This window comes from Myiozetetes cayanensis, unplaced genomic scaffold, assembly GCF_022539395.1.
Source record: "Myiozetetes cayanensis isolate MyiCay16 unplaced genomic scaffold, myiCay2020 scf45, whole genome shotgun sequence".
NCBI classification, from domain to species: domain Eukaryota; kingdom Metazoa; phylum Chordata; class Aves; order Passeriformes; family Tyrannidae; genus Myiozetetes; species Myiozetetes cayanensis.
In genome coordinates, this window is record NW_026087687.1 from 663287 (window position 1) to 678884 (window position 15598).

At 54.5% G+C, this 15598-nt stretch overlaps 1 protein-coding gene across 1 annotated transcript in view; it reads left to right on the plus strand.

Annotated features, from left to right (window-relative positions):
- Positions 1–14995, plus strand: part of RAB10 (RAB10, member RAS oncogene family) — a 41952-nt gene extending 26957 nt beyond the window's left edge. Inside the window, exons 2-6 of the mRNA XM_050330886.1 lie at positions 1463–1523; positions 8058–8196; positions 9575–9664; positions 10556–10657; positions 12212–14995. Of these exons, the coding sequence (XP_050186843.1) occupies positions 1463–1523; positions 8058–8196; positions 9575–9664; positions 10556–10657; positions 12212–12295 (476 nt within the window). The 3' untranslated portion in view covers positions 12296–14995. The remainder of the gene's footprint in view (positions 1–1462; positions 1524–8057; positions 8197–9574; positions 9665–10555; positions 10658–12211) is intronic.
- Positions 14996–15598: the final 603 nt, after the last annotated feature.

The following is a 15598-nucleotide window of genomic DNA, read 5'->3' on the forward strand; positions in this document are numbered from 1 at the left end:
CCTGCTGCCCAGGCCATGGGGGGTTCTGGGCTGTTCCAGCCTCTCCTCTGTGACGTGCTCTGTGCAGGGTGTTGGGCTAAAAGCAGTTCAAAGCACAGTTCCCATGCAAACTTCTTATGTAATAGTGTGTTTCATAAATTCTATTTAATCTTACTTGGTATAAAATGACCTTGTAGATTTAGGAGGGAAGTTTGGGATTGCAGCTGCTGCCTTTTTAAAAGTCTAAATATAAACAGGTTTTTGGAAAACATGAGAAATGATCAGTGGAGTTGTTCTGATTGGAATTGAAAGTCAGAACTGTGGCATCTAATTACTGTCAGAACAGTTTGAGAGGATGATTTGGAGTGTTCCCGCTCCTCTGGTGTAGCCTCTGCTGGTAATTCTTGTAGGCAGATTTGGGAAGAGAAGCTCAAATCCTGAGGGCAGGGCTGGCCCCTCACACCAGAGACACAGGGAGGGGCTGGAGCTGTGGGCAGGGAAGGGAACGGAGCTGGGAAGGGGCTGGAGCAGCAGGAGGGGCTGAGGGAGCTGAGGGGGCTCAGCCTGGAGAAAAGGAGGCTCAGGGGGACCTTCTGGCTCTGCAATCCCTGACAGGAGGGGGGAGCCGGGGGGGGTCGGGCTCTGCTCCCAGGGAACAGGGCCAGGAGGAGAGGGAACGGCCTCCAGCTGGGCCAGGGGAGGGGCAGGGGGGACATGAGGAGGAATTTGTCCCTGGAAAGGGTGGTCAGGCACTGGCAGGTGCTGCCCAGGGAGGTTTGGTGTCACAGGGATTAAAATCCCTGTGGATGTGGTGCTTGGGGACCTTCTTTATTAGCTGATATTAAAAGTACAGACCTTGTTAGTACTCTGTGCTTTTCTGAGTTCTGAGTCCTGGTCACTTCTGCAAGTCCTGCCTTTGGCCTGGAGCAGGGATGGCCCCCGGGGAGGGGACTCAGCTCTGATAACTCCCCTTTTACTGCTGGTTGAGGCTTTGTGTGCCCTGAACCTTCTGCCTGCACGGGGCAGCCCGGGGTGACTCTGGGACCCTGGGTGTACTGGGGCTGGGGCAGGGGGGCCAGGGCTCCCCTGGGACAGGGAATGGGCACTGCCCAGGGCTGCCACAGCTCAGGGAGGGTTTGGACAACGCTCTGAGGGGCAGGGTGGGATTGTTGGGGTGTCTGGGCAGGGCCAGAGTGGTCCCTGTGGGTCCCTTCCAGTTCAGGATCCCTTCCATGATCTGACCTGTGATCCCTGGAGGTGCCCAGTGCTCAAGTGCAGACCCTCTGAAGCCCTGGCTGGGTTGGTCCCCGTGCTCCCCTCCCATTCCAGAGGGCCTGGACATCCCATGGTTTACCTGAAGATTCTATTCTATGAAAAAAGCTGCTGTTCTGCCTCAGCCATTCAGAGTTGGTGTGGAATTGCTTTTAGTTATTTATTTTTTTAATAAACACTAATTACTTATTTATGTGTTTGTTTATTTTAGGGATAGACTTCAAGATTAAAACTGTTGAATTGCAAGGAAAGAAGATCAAGCTCCAGATCTGGTGAGTAACACAGCCCAGGCCCTGCAGGGGGGGCCTCCTGCAGCAGCAGCTTTTCCTGAGCGGAGTTTGCTGCTCCTGGGAGTCCACTCAGGGCTGCAGCTGTGCAGCTGTGCCCTGTGTTTGCAGTGCTGGCAGCACTCCATGAGTGTGTTTGCAGGAGGTGCCACAGGCACTGCTGCTCCCTCAGCCAGGCTGCTGGCAAAGCCCTGTCTGGGCTCTGGGAGGAGAGGATCCTCACAGGCTGTGATTTGGTGGGAAGCGGTTTAAAACTGGAATTTCTGAATTAGGAGTTGCCTCCGATCTGTGACTATAAATTGACTTGTAGCCCTTCTTTGTGTCAGCAAGAAAGCTCAACCCACAGCCACTCCCGGCCTGTAATTTTGCTGCTCGGCTGGGGACAGTTCCCCAGTGCCTGGGAACAGGGCTGTGCTCTGTGGGAATGTCTGACACGAGGCACAGCCTGGGCTCCTTCCTCTGAGCTCGCTCTGCACTGACCTGGAGATCCTCCACCCTGTAACAGCTCAGCCCAGGGGAGCTGGGGGGCTTTTCCTGCCCGTGGGTGTGGGTATGGGTGTGGGTGGGCTCCTCCTCACCACTGCATTCTCCAGCTTCACTGGAGTGGGCAGTTGTTCTGTAGGAACTACAGCAGGCTGCAGGACCTGCTGAGTGATTATCCTTCCTAACCCTGGCAGCTGGAGTCATCCTTCTCACCAGCACTCTGAGGGCTGTTAGAACTGAAAGAGAGGAGGTTTAGATTGGATAACAGGAAAAAATCCTTCCCTGTGAGGGTGGGCAGGCCCTGGCACAGGTTGGGCAGAGAAGCTGTGGCTGCCCCTGCATCCCTGGAAGTGTCCAAGGCCAGGTTGGACAGGGCTTGGAGCAACCTGGGCTGGTGGGAGGTGTCCCTGCCCATGACAAGGGATGGGACTGGATGGGCTTTGAGGTCCCTTCAACCCAAACCGTTCTGGGAATCGATGATTAAAATCAAGAAAAATCATCATGAAATGTAAAAACTGAAAATATGGACAAATGAGGCTGTTTAATGCATGTGTAGACAAAGAACAAGCTGTACTGGAGCCGTACACACCGGGGGGAAGTGAAGAGGGGCTAGGGGAGCTGAGATTTGTGCCATGGCAACTTCCAGATGTCCCAAAATCAGGGAGTCGTGGCCCAGTTCTGCTGCTGGTTCCTGCCAGGTTCAAAGTGCACACTTGAAGTGAAACTTGGAAAGCAGAAAATGAAGCTCCTGCTGCAAAACCCCAAATTAAATAAAGTCTCAGCACTGGGGTTTGCAGCTTCTCCTGGGCCAGCAGTGGCTCGGTGCCTGGAGCAGCAGTGTCCTGAGCAGATGTTTTGTGCAGTCCATGTGTTCCCCCCCTGCCTCCTGTGTTTGAGCTGCCCCCACAGGTGTGGGAGCTGCGTGAGGAGCTGCCACAGGGATCCTTCACTCCCAGGCAGCGCTGACTGGAGCTGAGTGTGCAAACTTGAGGCTGTTCTGGGAGCTTTCCTTGCTCCAGAGTGTGGATCTGCAGCACCAGCACACTTGGTCTTGTTAAACCTTCTGACGTTCCTGGGCCACTCCTGCAGCTTGTCCAGCCCCCTCTGACAGCCCCACCCTTCAGGTGTGTCCCTGCACCTCATCTCCTGCTGGGACAGCTCCTTCCTTCTCCTCCTGCCTGTGGAAAGGGAGCTGTGCCACGAGCTCTGAAATGTCCGTTCAGGAGTAAAGCAAGAACACCAAGCCCAGGCTCACTTAAACCCTGCCAGGGTGAGAAGCAATTGGATACTCTGGAGCTCTTAAAATTGGGGTTGTTGCTCAGTAAGGATCAAGCTGGGATTAGAGGGTGTTCCCAGTGCTCCAAATGGAAGTGTGCCTGGTGCAAAACGGGGTTGGGATAAGAGGAAGGGGAGAACTGGGTGGCAGGTGGGGCTGGTGCTGTGTCAGGGAGCTCTGGAGCCTCAGCCAGGCTGGGGAATGCCAGAGTGTGAGGAGGAGGATGGACACTTCTCTTGGGACTGGCCTTCCAGGGGAATGAGCCTGCCCAGGACAGATCCATCAGGAGAACCCCTGGTGTGTCAAATCCTGCCTGGAAGCACGTGCAGAAAACCGAGGATCTTCTCAGTGGGGTTATTGTACCACTGCTGTGTTTGGGAGAGATGTGGCTGTGACACTCGCTCAGGATGGGCTCAGTCCAGGATTTGGGAGAATCCCAGCGAAGGGTGGGACCTGGAGGGGTTGACAGGGATGAATGTCTTGAAAAATGTTAATACAGTAAAGCTCACGGTGCAGAGAGGGGAGGGAGAACAGAGGAGCAGAGGGAGAGGCCAGTGCTCCAGGAAAAGGAAGAGCAGCTGGAAGGAAGAGGATTCCTCAGGGTGTCACAGCACGTCTTTAAGGTCACGAGGACACTGAGCAGGTGGGGAGGGGCTGATGGAACCCCTTGCCTTTTCCAGCAGCAGAACATCAGTCCTGGCGTGAGGGGGCATGTGGGAAACGCCAGGAGAGGAAGCTCCTCTCGGGATGTTGTGGGAGCTGCAGGGTACACAGATGGGCTCACAGGGGGTTTCACAAAGGAGCAGCCTGGCTTGGACAGTTCAATCCACAGAGGGGATCTCTGGCTTCAGAAGTGCTTGAACCACAGGGAAGTGGAAGCTGGAAAAGCTCTGGCCTGCCCAGGAACAGCTCTGAGGTGCTTGTGAGGAGGCACAAAGAGCAGAGCTGGGTTTGTCATGCCAGTAAAGCACAGGCTCAGGGGAGTATCACTGTCACCTAAACATCTAATTCTTTCCTTTCCTCCTGCTTAGCTGCTCCTCCAGCTCTCCTGTCTTTAATAACATCTGTGTGTCAATCCTGCTGACTGATTCCAAATTTTAGAAAGAGCTCTCAAATTTTAGAATGTGGCTCTTAACTGTGTGGAAGGCCACAAAGTAACGTTTCTCTCTGGTTCATCTCTGCTGCCAACACATTTCCATGGCCAGAAAAGAGTCCTCAGAATCTCCTTTTGTTCAGCAGTGAGCTCATTGCAGAAATGATCCTCTGCCCTGGGTCAGCAGTGCAGCTGAGGGCCCTGTGGAGTCGCTCTCCCAGATGATTCCAGGTGTGGGAATTCCCTGTGACATGCAAGTTGAGCGTGGTGGTGAACAGGCAGAGCTGCTCACAGCTCCACTGCCCCGGTGCCATCAGCCTCAGTGATTCTGCAGCTGCCCCAGGAACATCTCCAAGGGAATTCTTTGTGCTGAGGGTTTTGGAGACCGTGCAGGTGGAAGATGTTCCTTTGGCAAGTCAGAGTCTTCGCCGGCTAAAGATTTTTTTAAACCTTTTCCTGTCTGAATATTTCTCAGAAATAGGGATCCAGCCTGTCCAGATCCCTCTGCAGGGCTTTCCTGCCCTCCAGCAGATCCACATCCCACCCACCCTGGTGTCATCCATGACCTGACTGAGGTGCCCTCGATCCCCTCGTCCAGATCATCGATAAAGATGTTAAACAGGTCTGGTCCCAGTGCTGATCCCTGTGTAAACCACTGGAGCCCATTTCCAGCTGGATGTGACTCCACTCCTCACCATTCCCTGGGCCCAGGTTTATCCCAGCCTGGAGCACACCTGTCCAGGCCATGGGCTGGACAATTTGGGAGGGCAAGTCCTCAGCCTGGTCCCTGCAGCTCCCAGTTCTGTGTCAGCAGGACAGGTGTCTCCACTGCAATGTTCTGCACAGTTTGGCAAACACAGCAAGAAGAAAGAGTGGGACAGGAGTACAATTCTTGGGATCGTTTTGCCAGGAATTGCTTGGTTTAATACGTGGAAGGCCTTCATTTTGAGCAGCATGAGCTGGGGGGATGTTCACAGATCACCAGATCTAATCTCTGCAGCCATGTAAATCCCTCATCAATAAATCATCCTGCACTTTAAGGTTTCTTTATTCTCTGCCAGGTCAGCCGGAAAGCTGTCCCACAAGTTCCTTTCTCTGTGGGTTAAACCTCTAATATGATACAGCTTATGCATATTTTAATGTTGGCATGAGAATCACTCAGATAGATTTTTCACTTTCCTCGTGCTCCTCCTTTCCCCAGTCCCACGGGACGACCTCCTTTGTCTTCTCTTCGCGGCCGAACCATCCAAGCTCCCTCAGTTCCCTCCCTTGGCTGCCTCCCTAATCCCTGCAATCCCTGCCCACCTCTGTGTGAGCTCAGAGTTTGTGCCCGTGCCTGTGCTCACATCCACACCCAGAGCCCCGTTCCCATCTCCCTGGGGTTTGAACAAAGGGATGGGGAGCCCAGGGAAGCAAACAAGGCGCGTGGCTCCAACCGGCTCCTGCCGTTTGCTCAGGGTGGATCCGGCACTCCTGGGCACTGGGAGAGCCATAACTCACCTCCTGTGTTTGCCTCAGCCCGGCCCTGACTCCCATCCATTAGGAGTTATCTCTGAATAATGAATGGAGAATCCATTAACGAGGGGAAAGGGCAGCTGTGGGTTTATTGTAAAGAAAAGGAAGGGAGACGCTCTGGCTTCTTTGCTTTTTTCCCTCCCCAGCTTTTTCTTCCACCAGCTGAGCTCCAGTTGCCAGGAAAAGCACTGGAGGAGTTAACCAAGCGAGGTGGTTGCAGGATGTGACAAGCAGGGAGTAGCAGCTCCCTGTTGCCAGTGCCAAGTTGTGTCAAACCCACTGAGAGCTGTTCCTGTGACGCTGCTGGATCCTCCAGGAGGGAGGAGCCACAGATCCCAAACACCTGGTGGGCTAGGGAAGGCTTTTCCAGCATTGTCCTGCGGGACAGGAGCGAGTGAGAGGGAATGACCTGGGGAAAGGCACTGGCAAGGGGGTGCAGAACTCATGGAGAGAGAAAATAAACGGGATGTGAGGGGAGATCTGTGGGGATGATTTGCAGGAGTTTGTCCTGAGTGGGATGGCAGGCGGTGGTGTCTGGAATCATGGAATTGTAGAGTGGTTTGGGTGGGAAGAGACCTTAAATCTCATCCCATTCCACCCCCTGCCATGGGCAGGGACACCTCCCACCAACCCAGGGTGCTCCCAGCCCCGTCCAACCTGGTCTTGGACACTTCCAGGGATCCAGGGGCAGCCACAGCTTCTCTGGGCAACCTGTGCCAGGGCCTGCCCACCCTCCCAGGGGAGAGTTCACAGCTGGGAGAAGGGGATGGGCTGTGGTTCTTGGGTTTAGGATAAGCCAGAAAAGGGGAAGTTGTGAGGTATAAATGGTATCAGGGACTGGGTTATAATTTCCATCGCTTTCAGCTGACTGCAGGAATATCACTGGAAAAACTCCTGTGGAATTCAGAGCAGCCAAATGCAGAGTTAGAGCTCAGAGTGTGCCATCAGTCCTCAGATGGCAGAACAGTCTGCCTGCTCCTCAGGGCAGGGAGTGGGATGAGAGGAGTGTCTGGAGGATATCCCAGTGTGGGGCTGGAGCAGGGCCCTGGCTGTGTGAGACATGGGCAGGTGGGAGGGAGGGGTAGGGCAGGCTGCTCCTGAGGCCTTTGGCCACTGAGTGAGGGCTGGGGAAGGTCTCCAGAGCACATCAGGCATCTTTGGGGAGCAGTGTGGGTATCCCTGGATGTTCTGTGGAGCTGGGAATGGGCTCGATTTGCCTTTGAGGCCACAGCCAGCGGTCCAGGCCTCGGCCTTTTGGGACATCCCTGACTGGGGTGCTCCAGTGGGGACCAGCCCCTGCTCTTCCTCCTCTGCTCACTGCCCTTCTCCTGATGTTGTCAGTCCCTGGAGCAGATCAGGGATCAGCTGCCTGTGTGCTGGAACAGCCTCCGGGGTCGGAGCCAAACTGGAGCCGTAGCACTCATTGAGGAGACAATTCAGAGAGCATCTTCTGCGCCTCAGGGCCTCTCCTCCACGACATCTGTGCATCTCAAGGCTTTCCATTTACTCCCCAGTTCCAGTTGATCCTTGGCCAGAAATCCAGCGTGTGAACAAATTGAATTGGCAGCTCCATCCCTGACCAGTGTCACTGAGAACTGTCTCTAACCCTGGGATCTGTTGGGTTTGTGTCCTCTGAAAGGCACTGCAGAACAGGAATTCACCTCCTGATTCTCAAGTTACTGGCGTGCAGGTTTGCTTAACCAAATCTCATCCATCCATCAAACATCCCAGAATGAGATGGGACAGTCCAGAGTGTCATTAATGCTGCAGGATCAAGTTTTCAGCTTGCAGACATCAACATTTAACGTTACAGCACTCCTGCATTTCTGTGTCGCACTCTCAGACTGAAAATTTCAGGAAAATGCGTTTGTAAGGCCAAGTAGAATCTTCACAAAACTGATCCAAACCTAAAAATTCCTCTCAGTGTTGAGTCTGAGTCAGAAAACGCTTGTGGCTGTCTCTGTGACTGTCTCAGCAGCTGCTGGGGCATCGTGGTGAGGGGACAGTCAGGTCAGGTCATTGTGGGCTGCAGTTCCAGGCTCTTGGAGAGCCCTGTGCATCCCTTGGGAACGGTGCAGCAGAGCACACCCCCTGATGGGTGCCCTGTGCTGGTTTCCTTGGAGCTTGCCCTGACGGGGCCCGTTTTCCGCAGGGACACGGCGGGGCAGGAGCGGTTCCACACCATCACCACCTCCTACTACCGGGGAGCCATGGGCATCATGCTGGTGTACGACATCACCAACGCCAAGAGCTTCGAGAACATCAGCAAGTGGCTCAGGAACATCGATGAGGTGAGACCCCAAACCTGAGCTGTGCGTGGGGACCGCTGAGCAGGGCAGGGGTCCCTGGAGCTCGGCCCTGGCAGGAGGTGGACGCTCACACAGGCCCTGGTGCTGGGCTTCACGTGTCCTGTGTCCCCACAGCTGTCCCCTCAGCGCTGCCAGGAGGGGCTTGTGGTGTCCTAAAATACCTAAAATCCTAAAATTGCATGTGAGCGAAGTCTGTCTGTGTGGAGAGCAGAGGGAGGGGAGCAGCACCCCTGGAGCTGGGATGTGCTGGTTTGGGAGCAGCTGCCACCCCACGGCGTGGGCAGAGGGGCAGCACAAAGCTGTGGGCTGGAGAGCAGCTGCACAGAGTGTCACCACGCAGAGTACCTGAGTGTGGCTCTAAATCTTCACAGTGTCACATATATATATATACATATATATATATAACCTCATAAGCTCTGCTCCCTGAAAGCCATGTCATGAAGGATTTGGGAGTTCCTCCTGGCTGTTGCAGGTGCAACATTCCCACCTGCTGCTGGGAATGTTTGTGTAGCTGATCATTGCCCTTTTGGCAGAGGAGAACCAGGACAGGGAGGCTGGGAAGTCCCAAGCGAGGTCATCAAGTGAAGCAGAAGAAACTGCTGGAGGAGCACAAAGTGCCTGGGTGCCCAGGCGTTCACCCTCCAGGAGCTCTGAGATGTTAAGAGGGCAGCACAATGAGTAGCTCTTGCTTTTTGGGGTGCTTTTGGTGCCTCGTGTTTTCAGCCTGTGTCACACAAACCTGACTTCAGGGGCTCTGTGGAGTCTGCTCAGTGACTGAGGCTTTAGAAGGGATGTCTGACACCTTAGGAAGCTTTCTGTTACTGTGGGAGAAGCTCAGTGGTGGAGTGTCTGCAGAAACCGTGGAGTGGTTTGGGTTGGAAAAGCTCTGAGACCACTGAGTCCAGCCCAGCACTGCCCAGGCCAGCCCTGACCCACGGCCCCAAGTGCCACATCCCTGACACCACTCAGGAAACACCGACCCCTCACCTCCCTGTTTGCTTTTACTGACCCCTGACCCACTCTCTGCCTTTCCAAACCTCTTCTCTCCCACATGCTCTCTGGGTCCTGCCTCCTGTTTTCCTCCCCAGTCCCTCTTTCTCCCCTGGCTCATCCTCCTCATTGTGCAGCAGCAGCAAAATGGGGAGGAGAAAACAATTAACCAGCTCTAGGGGGTAATTAGGAGGCTGCGTTTTAATTACAGCCTGTAATTAAAGCCCAGCCACCGCTCCAGTGCATGGAGCTGGATTTTGGCAGCTGTAGATGTCACCAAATTCAGGCTGTGGGTGTTGGACAGCCCAGAGTGGAGCAGGGATTTGGTGGAGGGTGGCAGAGGGGTGACCCTGTCCCCGTGTCCTTGCAGCACGCCAACGAGGACGTGGAGAGGATGCTGTTAGGAAACAAGTGTGACATGGAAGATAAAAGAGTTGTCCCTAAAGCAAAAGGTGAACAGGTGAGTGTCACACAAAAACTTCCTTGTCCAAGTCAGCAGATCCCTGGCAGGACCTCCCAGCAGCTCCAGGGGTTGGGATGCCCCGTGGGATGTGACAGGGAACAAACGCAGTACCTGGATTTGCTGACGGGCTGTGAGTCCTGGGAATGTTTTCTGGGAGGCTGCCATGAATGGGATGAGTTCAGCTGCAGGTTCTGCTGCTTTTGATCACTCAAAACTCCCAGGCATCCTTTAAGTTCCTCACCGTGTGACAGCGTGTGCTGTCCGTCCTCCCACCCCCAAATTGTGATTATTTAATGCACTTTAATTGCTGTTACGGAACCAGGAAGTTCTGAAACTTCTTCTGAGCCACCTTGTCTGGCTGGGGCTGGGAGGGTCACCGAATCCCTGAGGTTGGAAAAGCCCTCCCAGCCCGTGGATCCCCTCTGTGCCCCAGCCCAGAGCACTGAGTGCCACGGCCAGGCCTGCCTGGGACACCTCCAGGGCTGGGCACTCCAAACCTCCCTGGGCAGCCCCTGCCAGTGCCTGACCACCCTTTCCAGGGACAAATTCCTCCTGATATCCCCCCTGCCCCTCCCCTGGCCCAGCTGGAGGCCGTTCCCTCTCCTCCTGGCCCTGTTCCCTGGGAGCAGAGCCCGACCCCTCCCCGGCTCCCCCCTCCTGTCAGGGATTGCAGAGCCAGAAGGTCCCCCCTGAGCCTCCTTTTCTCCAGGCTGAGCCCCCCCAGCTCCCTCAGCCCCTCCTGCTGCTCCAGCCCCTTCCCAGCTCCGTTCCCTTCCCTGTCCATGGTCAGTATTCCCTGCTTTGCTTTGTCAGTGCTGCTGATCCTGAGGCAGTGGCAGCACCGCTGGAATATCCCAGGCTCACTCTGCTCCTTCTCTCTTTGCCCAGATTGCCAGGGAGCACGGTATTAGGTTTTTCGAAACTAGTGCAAAAGCAAATATAAACATTGAGAAGGCATTCCTCACGTTAGCAGAAGACATTCTTCGAAAGGTAAGTGCTCCCAGCACTGCTGTGAAACAACATCCCCAAACCTCTCCTCCCCTTGCTTTTGATGTTCACCTGAGCTGTTGCAGCGTCTGACTCGGGTGTGCCGGGGCAAACGAGTCCCTGAAGGAGCAGTGTTGAAAGTCTGAACCTTGTTTGATGTTTTGCTGTTGTGGGGGTGGTACCTACAGGGAATAATGCACATCAAAGAGCCAAGGAGCTGAGATTCCTCCTTGTTTGGCCCTTAAACTCGTGGTGGTGTCGTACTTTCCCTTGGAGTTAAAACATTTCCACCGGTGAGGTGAGAATTGTCCTTCCCCTGCCACCATCTCTGTCAGCTGGCAGTGCACAGCATTGTCTGGGCACTCCTGAGGGCCTGGTGGGAAGGGTGGAGCGGAGGAAGGAGCTCTGTCATCCCAGTGTTGTTCCCAGGGATCTCTCTGGCCCTGCCTTGCACCAGTTCTTCTGGTGGTTGGTGTCCCTTCCTGGAACGGACGATGTGCCACAGAGCCATGGAATCTTTGAGGTTGGAAGAGCCCCCTGAGAGCACCAGCCATGCCCCAGCACTGCCCAGGCCACACTGACCCTGATGGAAACTCTGTGGAGCTCAACACATGTGGATTGGCCAGCCCTGGCATTTGTGCTTCTGCTCCTGCCCATCCCGAGCCTCATCCCTGTCTTCCCCCTCCCTCCCACGGGAACGCTGCTGGCAGCGTCACCCCGTTGTCATTGGAGCTCTCAGTTGTTTCCTAATCAGTTTTTGATGAGCTTTGTGTGAGGGACTGGGTGAAAATCCCCAGCCTTTGGTAAACATGGTTTTGGGCTACAAATCATAGCGACCCTTTGGACCTTAAATCTTCATTTTTGGCCTCAGTAATGATCTGAACGTCTGGGGGGTTCTTTTGCAAGGCTGTGACAGAGAGTTGAAGAAGGAATAGAGAGACTGAAGTGTGTGGAGGGTTTAGGTTAGTTTTCAACCAGCTGGAAGTAGATGTTGGTGTCGGATCAAACCCACTTGAGGGGGGTTTTTGTCTGGTCCCGCTGAGTTCCATCCTGTGATGTGGAGGAATCTGTGTGTCCTCTGCCTCGGGAGCTGCTATCCTGAGGAGCAGGAAGCAGAGCTTGGAACAACCCCTCTTTATCCATAAAAACTGTGGTTTTTGAAGGTCAGTAGTTCACATAATTTGAGTTCAGCTTGTGTTGGTTGTAGGCTGGGATTTATTTACTCCACCAAGTCCAGCGCCAGCTCCGAGCACAGGAACTAAAATAGTTCCAGTTGACTTTGGGGTGGTCTGAGTTCAAACACTGGGGTTTTTTCCCAGCTTTGCAGTTGTTTATTTAAAACAAACCCAACAAAAAAAACAACCCTGAAGTTGGTTGTAGATGTTTGTGCTGGAGCGGGGGGAGGATTCCCTGCGTTTCTGAGGAGCTCTTTGTGCACGGTTTATTCCCAGCGCTATCTGGTGATGTCAGTCCTCGCCAGCCACTGGCTCTCCAGCTCTGGATGTCCTCCCAGGAATCTCCCGAGCCATCTAACTCTTCTCACTTGTTTCCTTGCAGACCCCTGTAAAAGAGCCCAACAGTGAAAATGTAGATATCAGCAGTGGCGGTGGGGTGACGGGCTGGAAGAGCAAGTGCTGCTGAACCTTCTCCTCTCTCACCAATCGCCATCCACCGCCCCTTTTTTCTCGCTGCAAAACAAACCACTCTGCCCGTTTTTTAACCTTAAACCAATGTTTTGTTCCTCATCTTAACGAGCTCCTGCCTCCCCCTGGTTTTCCGGCTAGGACAGCTTTGCCTACTCCAGTTTTCTCAACCACATGTATAGGAAATCCATCTCCGTGACTTCATTTTCCATGTTCCTGCTCAACTCACCACTACGTTTGGGTTGTATTATAGCCCCGTCCCTCCTGCCATTAAACCCCAGAGCAATCATACTCAACTCTTCTGCAAATTGTATAAGAATAAAAGTTAGAATTAACAATTGATTTTGTACAACAGTGGAATTTTCTGTCATGGATCATGTGCTTGAGTCCCCCATACTCTCTAGATGCATCAGCAAGAGCCAGGAAAACACTCATTTTCGCCTTGAGTCCGTGAGTGGGGTTTCTTTGTCCTGTGCCTTATGTGGAAAAAGGAACTTTTATTTTCACTTTCTTTTCTGTTTTTTCTGGTGGAAGCATGTGCAGGAGACATCCCATCCCCCCGTGCCATTGAGTCCCGACCTCTGTAGTGGTTGCTTTCTGTACCCGTTGGTGTCATGCATCGAGGACAAAGGGTGGTGCAAACAAAAAGCAGAATCCATGTAACCTGCTGTGTCTCCTCTTGGCGATCCCGCCGTTCCCGACTCTCCCTGCTACCGTTTTCTTTTCTCACTTTTTGCCGCTCTTTCCTTTTTCTGTTGTTCTGTTCTGGTTTTTTTTTTTTTTGGGTTTTTTTTGTTTTTTTTTTTGCCTGCATGCTGCTTTGATTTGCATTTCTTCATGGTGTGTGATGTGTTAACGAAAAGGATGGCAACGCGGAGTGTTTGCCAAAAACTTTAATACAAAGCACTGATTTAGCTTCCGAGGTAACGATGTGGAGATCCCTACTAACCCCCCTAGCCATGTCCGTCACTAGCGACCCCTCTCCCGTAGCCCCGGGGCTTCCCATATGGAAGAGTTATTTGCATGCACTAGTTTCTCTGGAGGGTGATGTGGTTGTCTGCTTTCTGTGTATGAATATAACATGCAATTCCCGAACTGACAGCGGTTCATTAACACGAGCTCCGAGGGTCTCTCCCCGTCAGCCGCTCCGAGGGGTTCGGGAGCCGAGCGAAGGGCTGAGCGGAACTGGATTGAAAGAGAAAGAGAGGAAAAAACAAACCCAAACCCCAGCCAGTTGGCGGTTTAATTTATTCCCTCCCTGACAACGTTCCACCCCGCAGCGCTGGCAGCAGAGCCGGCCGTGCCGGGTCAGCCCTGCCCTGATCAGCGCTGGGAGCGCGGCGGCTCATCCCGGCCATGGACTGGCTTTTCCAGCTCGCCTGCCCCGTCTCCCGGGCCTGTGCTGGTGTCACCCGTGGCCGGGGGCTCCGTCCTGCCTGAAGGAGGGCTCAGGACCCGCCCGGAGCCTGAGCTCTGGCCACGGACACGCGATGGTGGACGCGCCGCTGCCTCCCCGGCCCCGCCCGCTCCTCCTGCGGGGCCGGCACTGGCTGGGTCGGTCCTCGCAGCACTTGGGTAACGCTGAGTGAATTTGAATGCAATGACGGTGTTTTAGTGGAACTCCTCCTTCGTTCGGAGCGGCTTCCCCGGAGCGACCCGCCGAGGTGTCTCCTCCCCCTGTAGTAACTCACCGAGGTGTCTCCCTGTCCCTCTGTATCTGGCATTTTGTCCCCGTGTGTGTTTTAACCCTTCCCAGGCGAGTGGCTGGTGGGGCCGGGCCGGGCGCTCAGCGTTGCACAGAGCCCGACCGCTTTCGGTTAAATCTGCACTTTCTAACGTGATCAAAAAGGGAAAAAAATGGCGAATATACATCGAGGGTTTTTTTGTATAATCCTTGTTTTAAACGTGAGCTTCTTACTCGCTCCCAGGGGCTCGGCTCCTCTGTGTAACCCCTTTGTAGACGCTGTGCTCAGTGCGAGCCCCAGGTGGAGCCCAGGCCACTCGCTGGTCCTACTCGCTGCCGCCCCCGTTCCCCTCCCCTTCCCCGGTTAATAAACTGAAATCTTTCTATTTGGTCTATTTTCTGTTCCTGTCCAACCACGAGCTGTACCCGCGGGCGTGGGGTCGGTGCCGATGCTGAAAAGAGATAACCCCCCCCCTCCAAAAAAAAAAAAATAATGATGTTGGAGGAATTGGCAGTAATTGGATTTGTGCTGGTACCTGAACTCCCTGCTGGTACCCAGCTTGTGAAGGCCCTGCTGGGAGCAGCCCTGCCCGGCGTGGGGCAGAGCCGCGGGGCGGAGGCGGCTGCAGCCCCTCGGTGCCCCCGGCCCTGCCCACGGTGGGGGGCTCAGCGCCGCCTTTCTGCCACAAAAACGTGTGAAACGATTCAATTGGTCCCGACAAAACCAAACCTGAGCGTGGCTCTGTCCCACGAGCGGCACGGGCCGTGGGGGCCGTGGTCACCGCGGCGCTTCGTGCCCTCGGACTCGGACGGTGGAATAAAACAGCATCAAGGTCCTGGATTAATTCCCATGCGACAATTTTTTACTTAATCTTTTAATATTTTTGCTACTCCACTCTGGCTTTTTATTTAAAACACATTCTTTTGTACCACTTACTGTATCAAATTGTATAAAAGATCACTGTCCCATTCTTGGTCGTACCAAGAGCAAATAAAAGCTTTTATAAACTTGCAGTGGTGACTTCCTGGGCCCCCTTAAATTCCCTCTGGCTCCGGCCGGAGCGGCCGAGCCCCTGGAGGAGGTGGGATGATTCCTCCCCCCTCCCGAACCCTCAGGAGTGGTCTGGCTGGAGGTAGAGCTGTTCCTCCTGCCTTTCCCGAAGCTGCAGGGGGTGTTTTCCGAGGGCAGGATGGTGGGAAATGCAGGAGGACAGGATGGTGTGTCCGAGGCTGCTGCATCCCCACGTGGAGCCCCCGTGGGTGGGGGACACTTTTCGCACTGTGAAGTCTCCACTTGGGTCTCCACGGGGACAGAATCTTTGCCAACATTCCTAGGGAAAGTAGCTGTTCCAGCCCGTCCCTCTGCACCTCCTTGGTCCCACAGATGGGAAGCACGGGTGGGTGTCCCAGCTCTCCTGGCACCCCCAGCCCAGCCCAGTCCCTCCCTCCCTGTCCTTACCGTCCCCTCTCTGACAGCCCCTGGGACTGGGGGTGTCCCCGGCTCTCCCGCAGCCTTTGGGGGCCGGGGATGCCACTGCCCTGCAAAACCCAGCCAGGGCCCGGCCCTGAGATGGCAGAAGACACGTTCCTGCTGCTGCCCTTCTGCTGCCACGGTGT